This window comes from Mugil cephalus, chromosome 2 (genome assembly GCF_022458985.1).
Source record: "Mugil cephalus isolate CIBA_MC_2020 chromosome 2, CIBA_Mcephalus_1.1, whole genome shotgun sequence".
Classification (NCBI taxonomy): Eukaryota; Metazoa; Chordata; class Actinopteri; order Mugiliformes; family Mugilidae; genus Mugil; species Mugil cephalus.
The window spans coordinates 15,722,595-15,740,763 of record NC_061771.1 but is presented as its reverse complement, the minus strand read 5'-3'; the positions used below and the strand labels follow the sequence as shown (position 1 = coordinate 15,740,763).

Here is an 18,169-nt window from a genome sequence, read left to right as displayed (position 1 = left end):
GCCGCGCGCGCTTTCCGCTATACTGTGGAATGCAGCCAGTCTCTTTTGAATCCACACTCGGCTTCCAAAACCCAAAAGCCTTTGATCTTTTTTTTTTTTTTCCTCGCTGTCTCCTTACCCGGAAGAGAACCCCTTCTCTCCTTCTCTCTCTCTCTCTCTCCCTCTCTCAGCTGGGATGAACGCACACGTGGAAATGTTGGCCCGGCTCCACACTCGGACCAAATTTAGTCATACAAAGGCAAAGGCGAGGAGGGAGAGCGAGGCGGGTGGAATGGGTGGAAGCGGGAGGAAAGGAGGGAGGAAAGGCGGCGGTGGTGGAGGGGGGAACCGGGCGGGGGGAGTCGGGGATGAAAGAGCCAGCCGCCGCAAGATCAAAGGCAGCCGCGGCTCCGCCCCGCTAACCCCACCTCCGCGCTTTATAAAGATCTGCCTCCCCATCCCAACTTTGATTCTCACGCAATCTCTCAGCGCTCGGGCACACACAGAAAAGCACGCCACTTCCACTGCCTTTTTTTTTTTTTTTTTTGTTCTTGTTGCCTATTTTGTCATGAAATATTCAACACTAAATTACTTTATTGTGTTTTTATTACATGTACACGTTTTACACATTTTGGTATTTTTTTCTTTTTTGCTTTGCGTTTGTTTTTCTGTTGCAATAATAACACGGTGTTATTGGGTGACAATCACGCCTTTCTGTGTCTTCTGTATTATGCACAAATAATAGTAATAATAATAATGATAATTCATTTTATTACATTGTCTGTTTCCCTACAAAATGATATATCACGTTTTGTCATGTTTATGTCTTGCTGAATAGCCTCAGTGCACTTTAATATTTATGCACGTTATTTATTATTATTTTCTTTAAGAAAACGTGCCAGAAAGAATGCAATTTAAAATGAGGCTTAAATTAAATAAATACAATCGCCGTACAACTAAATGTTGCTGAAAAAAAGTAGGCCGATATAAATAAATATCCTGGCTTGTTTATAGGTTGGTAAAATGTATAGCAAGGCATAACACAGTTTCTATTTTATTTCGAACTGAATGTTTTAAGTTGTTTTCGCGTCTGTTTCTGTTGCTTCCGTTTCGATTAAATTCCTCTTCTTCGTGTCTCGACCGAACAAGCCTGAGCTTGTCTCGCCTTTTTCCTCCATTGCCATTATCATTTTTATTTATCCTAATTGTTTTCACACACACGCTGTGCGTCAGCCTCATCGCTACTTCTTCTTCTCCTTCTCCTCCTCCTCCTCCTTCTTCTTCTTCTCCTCCTGTCTGCCCATTTGTTGTGAGCCTGTGTATAAATCTCTCTCTCAGGAGGAGTGTCAATCGGTGCGGTGTCAATCAGAGCCTCGGCTTCCCTTTCATCTCTCCTTCCTCCCAGTGACTGAGGAGAGAGCAAAAGCAGGAGGAGGAGGGAGAGAGAGGCTACATTACCAACACACACATACACACACTGGTTACATTACACTGTGGAAGCAGTGCGGGAGCAGCGGAGAAGTCGGTCCACAGCGTTTTTCCACTATATCTTCCTTTTTTTTGATTGTTTTATGACTTTTGCTTTTATTCCTCCCCGCCCGAGCCGGCTCGAGGATGTATTTTTAAGCATCACGTCGACTCGCCGCGTCGCTTGTTGTCTCGTCTCGAGTGTTAAACTGTGTTTATTTTTTATCATTTTCCAGCTACACGTCCATCAGTTACCTTTTCACCTCCAGACGGTGTTTTGATTTTTGTTAACCTACTTTTTTTTTTTGAAGGACGCCTTCACTGGACCACCGAGGAAATATTTTCTCTCGCTTTTATAAATGCACTTTCCCCACGTCGAGTCATTATCATTATTTTTATTTTTTTATTCTCGAGGACCACAAACGACGTCGGCTGTGACTGATACGCACAAACTAGTGATGAGGTTTTAACTCGTGGTTCGTCAGCCTTTTCTTTTTTTCTTTTTTATTTTCTCCTCATGACATTGAGGCGTGCTCCGGACTTTAACTCCGACCCTGCGCGTCGCAGTTTTTCGGGGTTCCGAGTTTGAAGGTGTTTTGCGTTTTAAGTGGCGAGTAGAAGGGGACGCAGACAAGCGGCCGCCCGCCACCTCCTCCTCCTCCTCCTCCTCCTGTTGCTTCAGTAAAAACACACCGGCAGCGTGTTCGCACGCCGCTTCCTCTCCCGAGTGACTCACGGTCGACGCTCCGGTGCAACAGGGAGAGACGCTTCTTCCACACGGTTTCGGGGGATTTCGGTGGGAGTTTCCCCCCCCCTTCTTTTCTCTAGTTCCCGGACGGTGGTGGCGCCCGTGCCGTCTGTAGTTTTCCTCGGCGAGACGAACGAGCGGGCAAACAAAAACAAACATTAACAAAATGCCACAGTTATCGGGCGGCGGCGGGGACCCGGAGCTTTGCGCCACGGACGAGATGATCCCGTTCAAAGACGAAGGGGACCCGCAGAAGGAGCAGATCTTCGCCGAGCTGAGCCACTCGGAGGAGGAGGGAGACCTGGCCGACATCAAGTCGTCTCTGGTCAACGAGTCGGAGAGCAGCCCCAACAGCAACAGCCACGATGTGAGTAGTAGTGTGTGTGCACACTGGTGTGGTGACAGGCGAGGAAGGTGGGTATCAACTCTGAACTCCAGCAGAGAGAGAGGGGAAACGGCCCGCAGCAGCCCGGCAACACGCTCCCCCTTTTTTTTTTTTTTTTTTTGTCACTTTAATCATCACAAAACCTCTTTTTAATTAGTTTTTAACGCCTTGGGTTTGTTTGAATCAAAGGACGTGCGTCACAGCCAGATTAGGCCCAAATAAACAATATTTCATCTTTAATTTATTACCCCTGTTTGCTTAGCTTTAGTTTAGCATTTTTTTTTTACGTTTAGGGTTTATCTAATACTAAACCATGTCGTTCTGTGTGGCTTAATTTATTTAATCAAACGTGTAGCCTTTTAGTGATGCCACTGCAAACCTCTCATCCACTCCCAGAAAACTTTAAAGATGCTGCACCCAGTCACTTAAATAATCTCTTTGTTGCAGACAGTAAAAGGTGTGAGTGTTCATTCAGCCTTCCCCAGCAAGTTTATGTTACGTGTTCACGGTGAAATCTGAATTAAAAAAAGCAAAAATACACAACAGACATTTAGGATGGAAGAATCGGGGCCTTGTGAGCAGCCTGTGACAGGCAGGCTAATAGAAATGTTTTCTTTGTTACACTGCAACCCTCAGCAGATATAAACACCGGCACATGAATCCATTTAGCACACGTGGCTTATAAAACTGGCAAACGCTGTTATTAATTCACTTTAGCGGTCGCTGTGTGTAAAACACAATCGAATTATTTTGTTGCCAAGATCCGATCCTTTAATGTTCCCTCAAATGTTGCTAAATATTTTTTTTTTTACCGTGTCCTTTTAATGGTGCCTGTAAATTTAGTTAGCATGCTTTGGGCATGAGATAATATATATATTTTTTTCCCCTCCTGTTTTCTTTCTGATAAAAATATTAAGAGGCGAGGTGGGTTCACGAGAAGAAATAATTCCTTCAGTTCCTTGTAAATGCGTTCACGGTTTATATGGAGGTGTGATTAGTGATTCTCTTTCACTGTTTCTGAAATTATTCCTGTCACGCCTTATTTGCTGCTCTGGAAAGGTGCAGTTTTATTGGCACCGTGAGTGACAGTCCGACAGCTGAGATGTAGAATTATTTTTTTTTCTTCTTTTCTGCGTCCATCCGCACACTCGCTGTCCTCAGGATGCAGGCTGCAGCTTCCCACATCCCCAAACTTAGCCGGCTGTTTTGTCGTCAGCTGCGGCGTTAATGAAATTTTGCCCACGTCCTGAAACGAAACACGTTTTTTCGCCGCCGAGTGTCCCGGGGACGCTGGGGACTGAGGCTGAATGTTAATTAGAAATACAGTGAAGTTCCCTTGCTCAGCTTGAAGCCATCCTGAGGGGCGTGAGCTCCAGAGAAAGAGGTCCTCTTCCCAATTCCTGTTCTGAAAGAGAGAGGAAATGGATGCCTCTAAAGTGCAGTGGATCTTTTTTCTTTTTTTTTTTCTTTTTTTTTTTCCTTTTCCTGTCTGCACCGTTTTCTACGTTCACAGGACGCTTTTATTTCACCGATGCTTTTAATTTATAACACAAACACACTCCGTTTATTTGAATTTACGAGGGGGCTTAAAACTGCGAGATGAAAATGAGAGTGGACCTATGGTATTGAGAACAAGTTAATTTGTAAGCTCCTTAAGGACATGAAGCTTAATTAAGTGGTTCTTCTGAAGCTTTGATGCAGGCTGCTCCATCACTCCTCTATAGATAGCGCCGTGTGTGTTTGTGTGTGTGTGTGTGTGTGTGTGTGTGTGTGTGTGTGTGTGTGTGTGTGTTTGTTTGTGTGTGGGAGCCTGTTCTACTTTGGTGCCGTGCTACAGGGACAACATTTGTCCCATCAGTGTGTCTCGGGCGTCTGACTGCGGCGGCCTGCGTCTCTCTGCGCGAAGGCCTTCCTAATTGATTCACCATCATTTCACCCTTTTGTCTTTTCGCAGGCAGCTAGACAGTCCCAAATACCGCAAGATTCATATCATGAAAAACACAGAGACCATTCGGAAGACGGTAAGTGACGCAGCCTTGAGCAGGAGCTCGTTAAAAAAAAAAAAAAAAAAAAAAAAATGCATGCTTTACGGGGGCCGTCAGCTTGACTTGAGCGTCGCAACGTTTAGCTGTAATAAAACCGCACATAATTCGCCGGAGCTTCAGGAGCGGCGGTGAAGGGGGTCAAAGTGTGCCCACATGGTTTTTCCCCCCTCACGGCAGCGACCACACGATTGGTCCTTTTCTTATCAGGGCCCCTGTTTCTGCTCATCTCAGTCTAGTCAGGACTTGCTGTATCTCCGCGAACGCAGCTACCTGTTACCTACGTCAGAGATGAGGGCACCTGCAGAAATGTGCACTTGGGGTGAATGGGGGATAAATATTCTCGTGTTTCTCGTCTTTTAATTCATCAGAGCCGCCCACAGTTTGTAATAAATTCTGTCCAACTCATGTTTTTTTTTTATTTTTTTTTTATTTTTAATGTTATTATTTTTTGGTATAATGCTCTAAAAACTATTCCCCTGCACACACAGGCTCTCCGGTCGCGCTGTCACATGCTACATGTTGCTGCTGCTCGGGGCTCATTGCTCTCTGGCTGTTGCAGTCTGACCCCGCTGCTGCAGGTCATCATTAGGGCTTTGAAGAGGAGTGTGTCTCCTCTTTGTTCCCCTTTAACTCCTAAATAGGTCCCCCTCAAACCAAACACTGGCTTTCTTCACAACAAGCTCCATGTTGCCATCAGGCCGTATACCAGAAACCCTCCCAAGCCCACACCCACACACCCCTCCCTCCCTCCCTCCCTCCCTCCCTCCCCTCCCCTCCTCTCCGTCTCTCCCGGCCTTGTTACACAGTGCGCAGTTGAGTGGCAAGTGGCGCTGCATTGAGGCCTCTTGTGTAAAGCTCCCCCGCTCGGGTCAAAGGCATAAAGGAGCGGTTGGGGCGTCTCCTGTTTTGACACAGCCTGTATGTTCTTCTAATTGGCGCTAATTGGCACAGAGGGGCTCCATTGTCCCCCCGCATAATACGACCCTCCTCTCTTAGACGGGAAGAAAGGGCACAAACAAAAGGCCGGGGCAAAATAGAGCGCAGGTCAAAGCGATTGACAGCGATATCATTGCCGCGTGAAAACGGACCGGAGAACTTTAGCGCTCGGCTTTGCCGCCCGGCTTCGTTGACCAAAGCACGTTTTTGGAATTCGTTCCTTTTAAAATGATAGTATTGACGCCAGCTGATTATCTTTTATTTTTTTTGGACTCTTTATGTTCTTCGAGCCTTATTGCAAACTCACAGCTGCTGACTCCTGTTTATTGTGCCCCATATCAGGAAAGCATCAGGACATGTACAGTAAAGGCCACCCGTACCCGAGCTACCCGGGCTACATCATGATGAGCAACATGAACGACTCCTACATGAACAACGGCTCCCTCTCGCCGCCCATGCCCAGAACGGTCAGTACAAACTCTTCTTTTTTCTCCTCCTCACAAACTAGTTTATCAGTTTAACTCTGGGTGAGATAAAGAAACTGAACCCACAATGAACCGGAGCCCGAAGAGGCCGATAATTAGAGGATTTGCCAGTAAGACTGAACAAAATAAACAACACAGCTATAGTAAAAATCTTAAACAAAGTAACATAAGGCTTCCTAAATTTGCATGGCAAGCATGTCAAAGTACAGTTGTCAGAAAATAAACCTCTGACACTATTAATTAGATTCAGAAAACAGAATATGAATCGCTGTTACTTCTTCTGGCACGATATTTATTTGGTTTGGTGTTTCCAGAGTGAAGTGAGAAAAGGTGGTGCTGATGCTGAGAGCACTGGTCGGTAGCATCCGTCTGTTAAGACGCGCATGTGGGATGGAAAGCCAAACGAAACGTAAAGGATGATCATGATTGTCCAGCGTTGATTTAATGTCATTTTCCAGCTCCTGTAGAAGTGGGAGCTGTTTTCAGATGGCGGACTTGTTTGGATGTCATCTCTTAGCATCACTTCATACATATTCCGTTAATGGGACACAGAGCAGGCAGCGGGAGGAAGGAGGAGGGAAGCAACTTGTTGCTTCGCCTGCCCACAAACACTGAAAACATTACTCTTATGAAACGCAGACTCAGCTGGTTCCCTAAGAAGTTAGAAGGCGGCGCCAAAGCAGGATCATACAAATGCGCCTGATTGCTTTGACCGCCGATCACTTGCGATGTTTTTTTTTTTGTTGTTTTTTTTTTCAGTAACCGAACAATTAATCAGCTAATCAAAATAAACTAATCAGAATTGATTAAAAGATTCTGCTTTGTTTGTGGATCTGTGCGGGTGAAAAATAAAAGGATCATCACATAGATCGTCGGAAATGTTTTCGTGGCCTCTCAGATTAAAAAACAAAAGTGTGATTTCTTTTTTTGATTTTTTTTTTTGTTTTTTTGTGTGTTTGGGTCAAAATACATCCAGAGTAAGATATTGGCATATAAATAATTTAACAACATTTTAACTGAAGAAAAATAAAAGTGTACCAAGAAAGAAGTCCCAAATCACAGAATAGGAATAATTCAAGAATCAGTTGAATTTCAATTTAAGATAAAGTCACATTTCTTCACTCTCCTCCATCTCTCCTCTTGTTGAGGTGCTACACAAATCCATTCATTTATTATTATTATTATTCCTACTATCATCATTCTCTTGTCACAAAATCGAACCTTATCTCAACATCAAAATAAATCACTCAACGACATTCTTTCCCCGGTGTTTGCTCGTGTCTATTTGCTGTTTGTGTTGCTCTCGTGTAGCATTGTGTTCGCATTATTTCCCCCGGTTTATCAGCCCTGTTTACACAACTCTGTGTGACCCTTGGAAACAGAAAACGAGATTAGTGCGAGATGTATACACTTTTTCCCTCGTCTTGTTAAAACCTTAAGCGATGCGTGTCTGCGTGACCCGAGAAGACCCTCTAATTAGTCCAGCATGTCTGAGGAGGCCCGACCGCGGCACCGCGTCTCTGGGGTTGCCCCGCAGAAGACTTCATGGAAGCGTCCAGGGGTGGCGTGTGTTGCAGATCCCGTTCCCTGCGATGGTATTAATTTCAGCCCAGCTGCAGGTCTCTCACTGGCCGCTTCCTGTGTCTGTCCCGTTTGCAAATTTCTCCTTCTCGAGGCAGACATAAAAACTCAGGGCGCACCAGCAGCTGTCCACTCTAATCCTGTTTTGTCCTCGTCTCTGTGTCGCACTCGGGGAGAGAAGACAACCGGCTTCGGTCTGTCTGCGGCTCGGTGCTTCCACACAGGAAACGCTCGCACATGGCGCGGAACAAAACCCAGAGCCCTCGGTTGTTGTGCCCTCGGTTTCGCATGCGAGCCCGTCTCATCAGGGGCGAAGTTGTGAAATGCGAGTTCTGCGTTGTTATTAGAGTTGGGGTTTTTTTTTTGGAGGCAGATGTGATTGTCGGGGGCAGATGCCACATGCTGCGTGCAAAGGATCCTCATTCACACGCAACTCTACCGCCGAGTGATGTTAAAATTGCATTTCTCCCTCCGCTGCCAAAGAGGGTGGAAGCGTCTGACGCTGCGGAGAAAACGTGATCCCGATTACCTCACGAGGTGCTCCGTTCGGTTTACAAATAAAAACGCGAAACGTGTGGCGGGGGCGCTCTGCAAATTCTCCTTTTCGGGCCTTTCTTTTCTGGTCTTGTTTTATCAATTATTTCATCATTTTGTAACACACTGGGGAGAAAAAAAAAAAAAAAAACTCATAGGGGTCTGTATGGAGACCAGCTGACTGTGTGAGAGGAAATTACCCCTCACTGCAGATGAATTAGGCCAGGCAGTTAGGCGGCGGACTTGCTGCCAAAACTTCTAAAGCCCCGCTTTCATTTCACCCCCCCCCTCCCCTCCTTTCCCCTCACCTCCTCCCCCCTCGCCCTGTCTTCAATAAAACGGTAGTCATTTTATATACGTTTTTCTCACTTATCCAATAAAAAGAGCCCGGGCTCGGCGGAGGGATCACGAAACACGAGTCCTCTGGCTCTCCCACTGATGTCAGCTCGCCGCCTCCGCTGCTGGCCACCGCAGCCACAGTATCTGCAGGCCTGGGATCGGTTTTCACCGAGATCAAAGGCACATTCTCTCTTTCATTCTCTTCCATCCCCAGCCCCGACCGCCGCCCCCCCCCCCCCCCCGATCCCAGTAGTTTAGATTGATTTCCATTGACCATGACATTCCTGCACATGCCGTCCAGTCACGACGGAGCTGTGGGGAGTAGCTGATTGTCAGCAGATTTCAGGACTTCCAAGCCTGATAAAAACCGACTGCGCCACTTAGAGCTCAGGTTCTGGTGCTGGCGGTGCCTGGAGATCGCCGGCCGCATTCATGTGTGGATTCAAAGCATTTCTAACCACGTTAGAGAGTCGCTCGTGTATTATGAAGTCACCCTGAACCCAGACCTGTTTAGGAGCCTTAAGCCTTGAGGGATGTTGATCCCTCTATTGAGAGAGCTGAGGTCATTGTGTGTACTTCACAGGATGCTTGGGAAGCACTTTCTCATGCTTGTCCTTTTGGGATCAATATTGGTTGTTTTCTTGTATATGTTCTAATGTAAACAAGAAATCAGGTTATTGTGAAGAAATCAACTAGTGTATTTCAGCTGTAGCTAGACGCTGCATTGTTATTTCACAACATTGTTATGTCTTGCGAGTCTCACAAGTTAGTTAAGCATCCACTTATAATACGGTTGGATTTGCCATAATTTTACAGCTTAATTGAAGAGGTTTACTTATTCACATGACACTTAAGGTATGCTGAAATATCAACAGCGATCATGTTACTTCAGATTCAGGTTGAAGGTTTTTATCAGGGTTTTTCTACCTACTTGATTATTTTCATGCATCAGATCACGTCAGTCTTGTCTGTAAGGATTAATTAGAATTAGAAACCCTGACCTTAGTCGCTTAAAACCAGTACCCGCCGACATGTGTATCTGTGTGACTGTACTGACAAATTAAATATGTATGTACGTATGATGTTTAAATCAAACAGGGTGTCGTTGCGCCATGTGTGATGTGGGTTGAGCCTTATCACTGCATCGGTGCTTCTTCACTGTCCCAAAGCTGAGGACTTCCAGGATTTTGGAAAATGACAGCTTCTAAATAAAGCTCCCCACGCACGCACGCACGCATGACATGGCCGGCACGTATGTTTAAATGACCCAAAACCCGAGCTGCGAGGCGCGCCGCCGCCGCCGCCGTCGCACAAGCGCCTTCCCGACGAGTTGAAACTCCCCTCTCTCGCGCGCCGCCCCTCCATAGGTTTAAACAGACCATTAGAATCCGCGAGCCTGTGTAATCCCACCGCATCCCCTGAATAAACTCATACGTGCATGGTTGACAAGATAGAAACATGAGTACGCGCTCGTAGTTTTGAAATGTTGATAGTGAGAGATACGGCGCGCGGTGTTACACCTGACTGCGAAGATGTGTTTGTGATCTCCAGCTGTGTAAGAACAGACTCGCAAGTCTTGGGCAACGGCTCGAAGAGAGAAACGGGAGAGAAATGCAGTTTTTTTTTTTTTTAAAGCTGGGTTTTGTTGCGGCGGCGGTGGTGGGGGTTGTCGGGTGGGGTGGGGGGGAGTGCAGAGAGCTCCCTCTCCATTGCCGTGCACTCTTTTTTTCCCTTCGGACCCTCAATTGCGGATCCTCGTGGCGAGAAAGAGGGGGCGTTTGGGGGGGGGGGTGCTGCACTGCACTTTCCTTTGATGTAGCGGGAACGTGACGGATCTGGTAGCCAGTGTCTCGCAGCGTGGAATCACTAACCCAGGCTTACCTAACGGGATTTGGTCGGACCGCTCTGGTGTCCCCTCAGTGCCATGTGTGTCCTGAGCTCATGCCCCCAGCGCTACCGTGGAAGATCCCTGTTAAAGAGAACACTGCGTTTACCAGCAGCCTCCCGTGTCCACGCATAATGTTCTAGATGGCGGCTTATGGCACCTTAAGTAGCTTCCTTAAGTCTCACTACGGGCTGGGAGTGCGTGTTAAATGTGTTAGAGGAGTTTTGCATTTAAGAAAGAAAGCTAGGCTCCGTATGATTGTCTCACTGTTCTGTTTCTATAAGTGTCCCCGGTGCAGCTTCAACGCTGTCCCGCGTCTAAAAATATATCAAGAGCTGTCAAGAAAATAAAGCAACTGTCACGAAGACAGATGTATAAATACTTGTTCCATTATTGCGCCGCAGATATCAAATCAGCAGTTTTCTCCAGCCTGGCAGCATCCTAGCGTCGCTGACACCGGTGTCATCTGCTTTGCAGATCTGTCGCGCGCTCAAAACGCGATTGCACACATGCAGGGCCTGCACCAGGGACCTCACACGGAAGAAACGCTCGGCTTTTTTTCAGCGCCGCCGGGTCGCGGCGTTTCATAAACGGCGCCGTCGACGCCGAGGTTTCCTCCCACCGCGCTGCCGCGTTGCTGGTTGACACGTTCGCTCCATATGCGCGGCGCTAACGACGCCATGTGGCTGCAATCACCTTATCTGTGTTTGCATCGCGTTAAATGGAGCTCAGCGGAGTGATTGTATACCGGGAGCAAGCGATGTGCGCCATTGTTGTTTAAGATGAGGACCAAAAAGGGCGGCAATTACGGCAGCGTCGGTGCGTCAAAACGCGGCCATGGAGCGAGCGGCGAGTACAATCGGACGCTCGTGGCTTCCTTGCGTCGGTTTCCGTGTTAAAAAAACAAAAACAAAAACAAAGTTGCATTCATTAACTGTTCAAAGCTCTGATTTGTCTATACGTGTCGGGGAAAAGCATTTGGGAGCGTCATGGTCATGAGCATCACTCGACACACCCTGTTGTTTACTTTGGTATGTGCCACCGCTCAGAGCGAGAAGCACTCGCAGACGATGACACCGTCTTCGCCCACCCCCACCCCCCCCCCCACCCCAGTCCCTCCTCCGCCGGCTTGTATGAAGCTTAACTAATCAAGCGGTGCTGCCTGGAGTCAGCCGGTCAGGCTTCCACGGACAGGCTGCTGCTCGGGGCCCACAGCACCTGCTCAGAGGGCTTCACTCCTCACCAGCAGTCTGCCACCGATCTCCAGGGGTCAGCGGAGAGGGGCCTCGCCAAGGTTGTCCCTCATGCCCAGCTCTGTTAGAAAAAGGCCTGGGTGTGGACTTCCTGTAAGGGCGGATTAGAAATGCAGACTAGGGGGCGACGTCTGCGTGTGTTTTTCTTTTTCTTTTTTTTTTTTGTTGTCAATTTGTTGTGAGTCACTGTTGGTGATGTTATGACTGTGCTTGGCAAAGATGATTTTATTGGAGCATAGGAACTCGGTTTAATCCCCCGTCTGGAATACTTCAAAATCCATCTCCACGGTTAGATTAACGATCGTTGTTGTTTATCTGGGAACACACCGCGTGACCCTGCATAAATCTGACTCGAGCTCGACAGTGACCCCCCCCCCCCCCCCCCGAAGGCTGATTCGCAGCACCTCACGGTTCCCTGATATAGACATGAAATGAGTCAAAACATGAATGGTTTTATTGACCTCTTCCTGACAGCTCGTAGGTCTATATAGAGGCGAGCAGTGTTCCAACTAGTAAACTGTAACGAGGGGGAACAATGGGATCACAGGAGTGAAACATGGCTACAAATCCCGTCGGCTGCGTCCAGACTTCAGAGGAGCTCAAACAGTCCTCACTTTGTCCGGCCCGCGAAACGGAGCTATGATCAATAGCTGCTCTGTTGTATGAAGTTGGTCAGTCTCGGGCGTGCTTTTCGCCCTCCCTCCTCCTTTTTTTTTTGCTGTTTCATATTTTTTAGAAGCTCATTATTTCTTTCTGCTGTGGGTGCGAGTGCTAAAGAGGCTCACACATGCAATGTGTATCTGACAGCGCTGAAATATTAATGGTCCCCAGCGTAGGAGGTTGGTGTAGGGCCGGCATAGTTTCAGTACAAAGGGTGCCTTCTCGCCACCAGGCTTTATTAGCCAAGCTATTAAATGAATAGATGGCTATAGCTTGCGCTCTCCCCCCCCCCCCATGCCTCCTTTTGTCCTTTCGCACCAAAACATCAAAACCGCTTCTCTCTTTCTCGTCCAGCAATTTCCAGCGCGCGCTTTAAACGGGCATCGGGTCGAACACTCGCACGAACACACACACACACACACACAGGCAGGCGTACGTACGCTGGCTGTACGCAAGGGCTTCACCACCCTGTTGAGTCTTCTGTGGGAGGACAAAGAGGAGGGTTTTGCTATCAGTTCATTTTGTGTGGTCTCGGCCGTAAAAAACACCCCGTTCTTTGACTGTGAAAAAAAAAAAAAAAGAAAAAAAGAGCCTGTCTTTAATTTTTGGGAAACCCATAAAAGTTTGTCGCTCCTTTCATATCGGCTGCGGAATTGAAAACAAATGCTACACCCCCCTCCACCCCTCCTCCCCCCTCCTCTCCTTTGAACTGGCCAATTATGGAGTTGTGAAAATAAAAATCAGTCTGTAGATCTCTTTACCCCCTCTCTTTTCTTTCCTTTCTTCTCCTCACTCCTTTCCTCGTTTGCGTTCCCGTTTTTTTTCTTTCTTTCGTTTTTTTTTTTTTTTTGCTTTTCCCTTCTTGTTTTTTTTTTTCTTTTTTTTTCTCGTTTTTTTTTTTTGAAGAAACCGAGGGGGATCACTGATGTCAAAGTCAAAACCAAGAGCATTAAGAAAACTGGCGAAATGCAATACAGCTGCAATCCAACATGACGCTAGAAAATAGGACTGAGGAGCAGAAAGCCTCTCTCCCGTATTCCCAGGGCGCGCAACTGCTCCCGGCCTTGGCTTTGATCTCTTCAAAGCCTCCTGCCTCCTACTAGATGGAGAGTCTTGGCTGCCGCTCGTGAGCGCTGGAGAGAGGCAGAGTGGGGGGTGGTGGAGGGGTGTTTGGGGGTGGGTGGGTGCTAGGGGAGGGGATGGGGTGGGGTGGCGGTGGGAGGGGAGGGGAGGGGGGACATCGTCTTTTCCTTTCCAGGGCTGAAATCAATCACGGTGCCGAGGCAATTATGTGTAATTCAACCCCGGCCAGATTAGTGACTCTCGTTACCTGAGCGACCGGAGCTCTGTAATCTGCCGAGACACACCGGCCTTCACCGGCGAAGGAGTAGCCAGGAACGGGCGAGGGCACTTGAGGGGAGAGGAGGGGGACGGAGGGGAGAGGGGAGAGGTGCTGAAAAGCAGGCTGCCATGCTGCTGCCCAGCAGAGCAGAAAATCGGAGTACAATGGAGTGATTACACTTGCAGATGTAGCCATATTTATGCGGAGGTGGATAGAGAGGCCAAGGAAGAATGAGGAGCGCTGATTGCCATGGAGCTCGCTAGTTAGCGTGCTAACGAGCCAGGTCCCTTTTGTGTTAAAACATGTGCCTAATGTCACCTCCGCTGCGCTGCCAGTCCTCCCCCCGCATCTACGCCCTGCGCCCGCACCCCCTCCCAACACCACCGCCCCCCCCCCCTCCAGTGCCATATCTCTATCCCTCATGCCCTCCACAGCCGGCACTGAAACGCAAGCTCGGCCAAGGCTCCCGCCCCAGGCGCCCAATTTACTATGGCTGGAGAAAAACTCAGTGGCCCCCGAGTCACAGAGGGAGAGAGCAGAGCTGAACGCTGCTCTTTCCCTGCCGCTGCAGTTTCGTCTGATCCGCGCAACTGTTTCAGTGTCTTAACACACAGCAGTGTAGCAATTTGCACCCTTCTGCTTTTTATGTGGCTTACTGAGGAGATTTATACCAATTATGTTTGCTCCTAGTCCAGGCAAATCTGGGACGTGGTAGGAGTTTGAGGCTCATGACTAATGGCTGCCTAGCATACTTTAGGAGATTATTTATTTCTTTTGTCCTAATATATGTTTTTTTTTTTTTTTTTTTACACGAGCCTTTAGGAACAATTAATTGGAGGATGGGTGGAGGCCAGATGGAAAATTGCATTCACATTTTTTGGACGGGGCTAATTGATAATATATGGTCGGCCGCGCTGTGAATCCTCCCCTGCTCTCTGTCTGTCTGCGAGCGCTGATGTCACAGGGATGAGAACAAGGCTTTGTTTTTTTTTTTTTTCCCCCAGCAGTCACTTGATGCAGGATGATGAAACCCACAAAGATATCCAGCAAGAATGTGTTTGTTCGACTGACGAGCTCGACTCGTGCTCCGTGTTTCTTTTGATCAACAGACGGCTCGGTAGGTGATTGAAGGCGCCTGTTCTCCTCGCGGGACCCGACGCGCGCGATAAACGAGATGTGTGCGCGCGCGGTTAAAGGACGCGGTTCATCAGGGCCCCGGTGCCCGCGATAGTTTTAACGAGGCGGGGCCCGACGGGGAAGTGGAACTGACTCTAAAAATATAAAGGTCACGCCGAATGGATTATGTGGCGTGAATGGAGCCACCGTCCAGCTCAGCGGGCGCCCTTAAATCCACTATCAGCCATAGCCCTCTGCTCAGGGGCCAGGTGACGCTTTTCATGTCCGCCAGCGCAGAGACATCACAGAGGCATCCTCCACTTTGAGCTGCCCGTCATCAAACAATGCATCAAAACATCAAATCAATCCACCCCCGCAGTACCCCCATCTTTTGAGATGAAAGATGGGGCGAGGGTGGGTGGGGTGGGGGGGTATAAGTGCCCACCTCCCCCCACATATCAATTCTACATTTCCACTCCTCCTGTTAGCAGCGCTACTTCCATACTAGACTGAATATACAAGGAGCTAGAAGTTAAACACAGGTGAGAGCCAGGTTGTGAAAGGTCTGGTCAAACTATTTCTCTTAACCGTCGTAGTCATGAGCTGCTGTTCTGTTTGGTCGGTTGCTTTTTCTGGTGATTGCATGCTCGGACGTTTGAGATATTTCATTATCACTTTATCTGCTGAAGTCCCAGCAGTCAGTGAAGGTCCCAGAGCCAAAGGTGTCACTTGTTTTATACTGTAATGTAGATGTAAAATATATCTTTACATTCAACAGCTTGAAAGATGAAAATTAATTATCAAGGAAGTTGGCAATGGATGTCTTGCTAATTCAGATGACTGTCTAGGCTGCGTTTCACATGTGAGTGGTCGGCTATGAATAAAATCCAGCCTTGTTGGCTTCATTATATGTCTAATTATTGAGCATTGTGGCATCAGGTGCATAAGTGCGCCCTATAATGTTGCTATGACCATATGCCCTGGGTCTGAGGAGTCCCTTTCATGTCGCAGAGATTCCCAATTACCATTTCTTTAGACGTATCGGGGGGATAAGCAGACGTTGTCCGTTGCCATGTCGTACATGGTCATTGTTTTGTTTGTGTTAAAGCCCTCTAAACCCCGCCACAAAGCTAATTGACGGGGCGGAGATTTCTTGTGACCGCTCCGATCCTTGGAGAGGTTCTTTAAGTGTTCCCTGCTTCTGTGGGGACGGAGAAAAGCCATTTGTTCGTAGGGGATCAGATTTGAATGGCTTTGTGCTTGCCATTCAGATCTTAGCAGGGGCGTGTGCGCCTCGGTAAGAAAGGAGGAAAAAAAAAAAAAAAGAACCTAAAATGTGTGGTTTGATTAATGACTAATTCCACACTGAAAGGCAGTTGTTGGTAGTCTTTACCAGTTAATCCCTTAAAACGTGGAATCACACCCAAACAGTGGGCTGCTGGTATTGTTGTATGGCCCATAATGTGAAAGGTTTGCAATGTGATCCGCGCCCATGAATGCTTCTTAGCGCCGTGGCACGAACCGTACCTCATTATGGCCTGTTACTGAAATAGTCCCATCCTTTGTGGCGTAATGAAAACACGCCTTTGTCTGGCTGCCTTTGCAAGAGGTACGTTTGGAAGTGAAACGGATGGAACAAAGGGCAAATGTGCGCCGAGGTGAAAGGAGCGACGATCACCGGGGTCGGAGTTCACAGGAGGCCGGGACACAGGTGTCTCGTCACCTGAGGCAAAGCCGCTCCTTGAGGTGTCCTTATGTGAAAATATTACATAACATGAATGTAAATTTTAACCGTTACATAATAATACTGAATCTGTTAACAAAATCCCCAGGTTTTTTTTTTATATATACATATAAGTTTCATTTATTTAGTCCATTGAATTATCAATGGCGAAGGCTCATGAACCTGTCAATAGTCTTCTCCTGTCTATTCTTATACATTATGTGGGTGGGTGTGCATCTGTCTGAGTGAAATACAGAAGGAAAACTAGGTCAATACTCTCTTCGGCTCAGGCAGAAGCAGCTCTCACACAAAACACCTCCCCATCCACATTCTCCTGGCGCGTGTCTGTGTGTGTGTGTGTCATTGAAAAAACCTTCCCCCTCAAACCCGACAGCGCCTCTACAGCCGGGCTGCTCGCCTGCCATTCCTAGTTTGGCTAGCTCGCAGTGCTAATATTTACCCGGTCCCTCTCCGTGGCCGTAATGTGAAATTTTTGCGCCGGCGCTGGCCGCGGCTTAGTGAGAAGAGCGCTGTCTCCGGCGCTCATCTCCGCAAGTATGCGCTTCACAAAGACCCCCACCAGACTCTATTTTCCCCCCTCAACACTGAGCTCCCAAATCCAAACTGACAGCCATTCATACCCAGAATACCTGGGCGCGAGCTGAGGGGGGGGAACACTATCTAGGTGTAGCAGGCAAATCCGCTCTCGTTCGACGGATCGCTGGAGCTCCTGCGTGAGACAACTCATCAGCACTTTTGCTTCCGTTTCGCACCGCATTTTCTCTTTCCCCCTTTTCTCTGCAGCCCGCGCCATTGTGTGCGGCGCTGAGGATTTTTAGCGCGCTAGCCGCGCGGAGTTCGCCTGTGCTGCGATTTTATTTGTGCACATCTCCCAGGGCCTCGGAGTGCTGTTGTTGAATGTGGATGTTGGCACCACCGCGCCGCCTGGCATGAATGCAGCTACTCAGCAGACCGGAGCTGGCTTCTAATGATAAATCGTGCAGTGTGTTAATGCAGCGGCGGGGGCTGCTATAAATAGTAGATGGAGAGTGTTGCCGATTGATTCGGGAAGAAAAAAGTGTGCTCTAAACATTTTCCGCTCGTGGTCGGCTTTAGAGGATGAGTTCAAACGAGATTAACATTCCTCCCGGTTTGAGGCGCGCAGCTGATCAGGTGAATGATGAGTCAGTTTTGGGTAGACACAGGGACAGAGTCTAGGAAGCCGTCTCCTTTGTGCCGCCACCAATGCGCGACACAATTCCATTGTCGTTTCCTACACCGGGATTTTCTGTTGGTCTCCAAAAAGACGTGACGCAAGCGATGGCGTTACCGAGAGCAGCCATGTTCTTTGAGGGGGCACAGATGCCTGGTGGGCGCTTAAGCGTGTGTGCGGTCTGCTCTTTTGTGTATGTGTTTGCGTGTGCGCTCGCAGGCCTGCTGACAGTGGCACTTCAGCAGAATGTTTGCCCTTTCCTTAGTCCTTTGATGTGACCAGGTCCCGCTGTGATAATGAGCCCTGTGCCCCACCGCAAGGTGAACATCCTGCAGTTCGCCCAGGGCTCTGCCAGAGCGGCGGCCCAGCCCCCACCACACACACACACACGCGCACACACACACACACACACACACACACACACACACACACACACACACACACACACACACACACACACACTTTCTCTTTCTCTCTC

General features: G+C 48.2%; 1 protein-coding gene across 9 annotated transcripts in view; it reads left to right on the top strand.

Moving 5' to 3' along the window:
• Window positions 1-1,293: 1,293 nt before the first annotated feature.
• The window catches only part of lef1 (lymphoid enhancer-binding factor 1), a 42,347-nt gene continuing 25,471 nt past the window's right edge, over window positions 1,294-18,169 (top strand). For 2 of the 9 annotated variants that reach the window (XM_047578001.1, XM_047578000.1), the window contains exons 1-3: window positions 1,296-2,561; window positions 4,534-4,600; window positions 5,903-6,027. In XM_047578001.1, the coding sequence (XP_047433957.1) occupies window positions 2,361-2,561; window positions 4,534-4,600; window positions 5,903-6,027 (393 nt within the window). In that variant the 5' untranslated portion in view covers window positions 1,296-2,360. Of the gene's footprint in view, window positions 2,562-4,533; window positions 4,601-5,902; window positions 6,028-18,169 lie in introns of all 9 variants that reach the window. The other 7 variants (XM_047577998.1, XM_047577997.1, XM_047577995.1 and 4 more) reach the window with 7 other exon arrangements.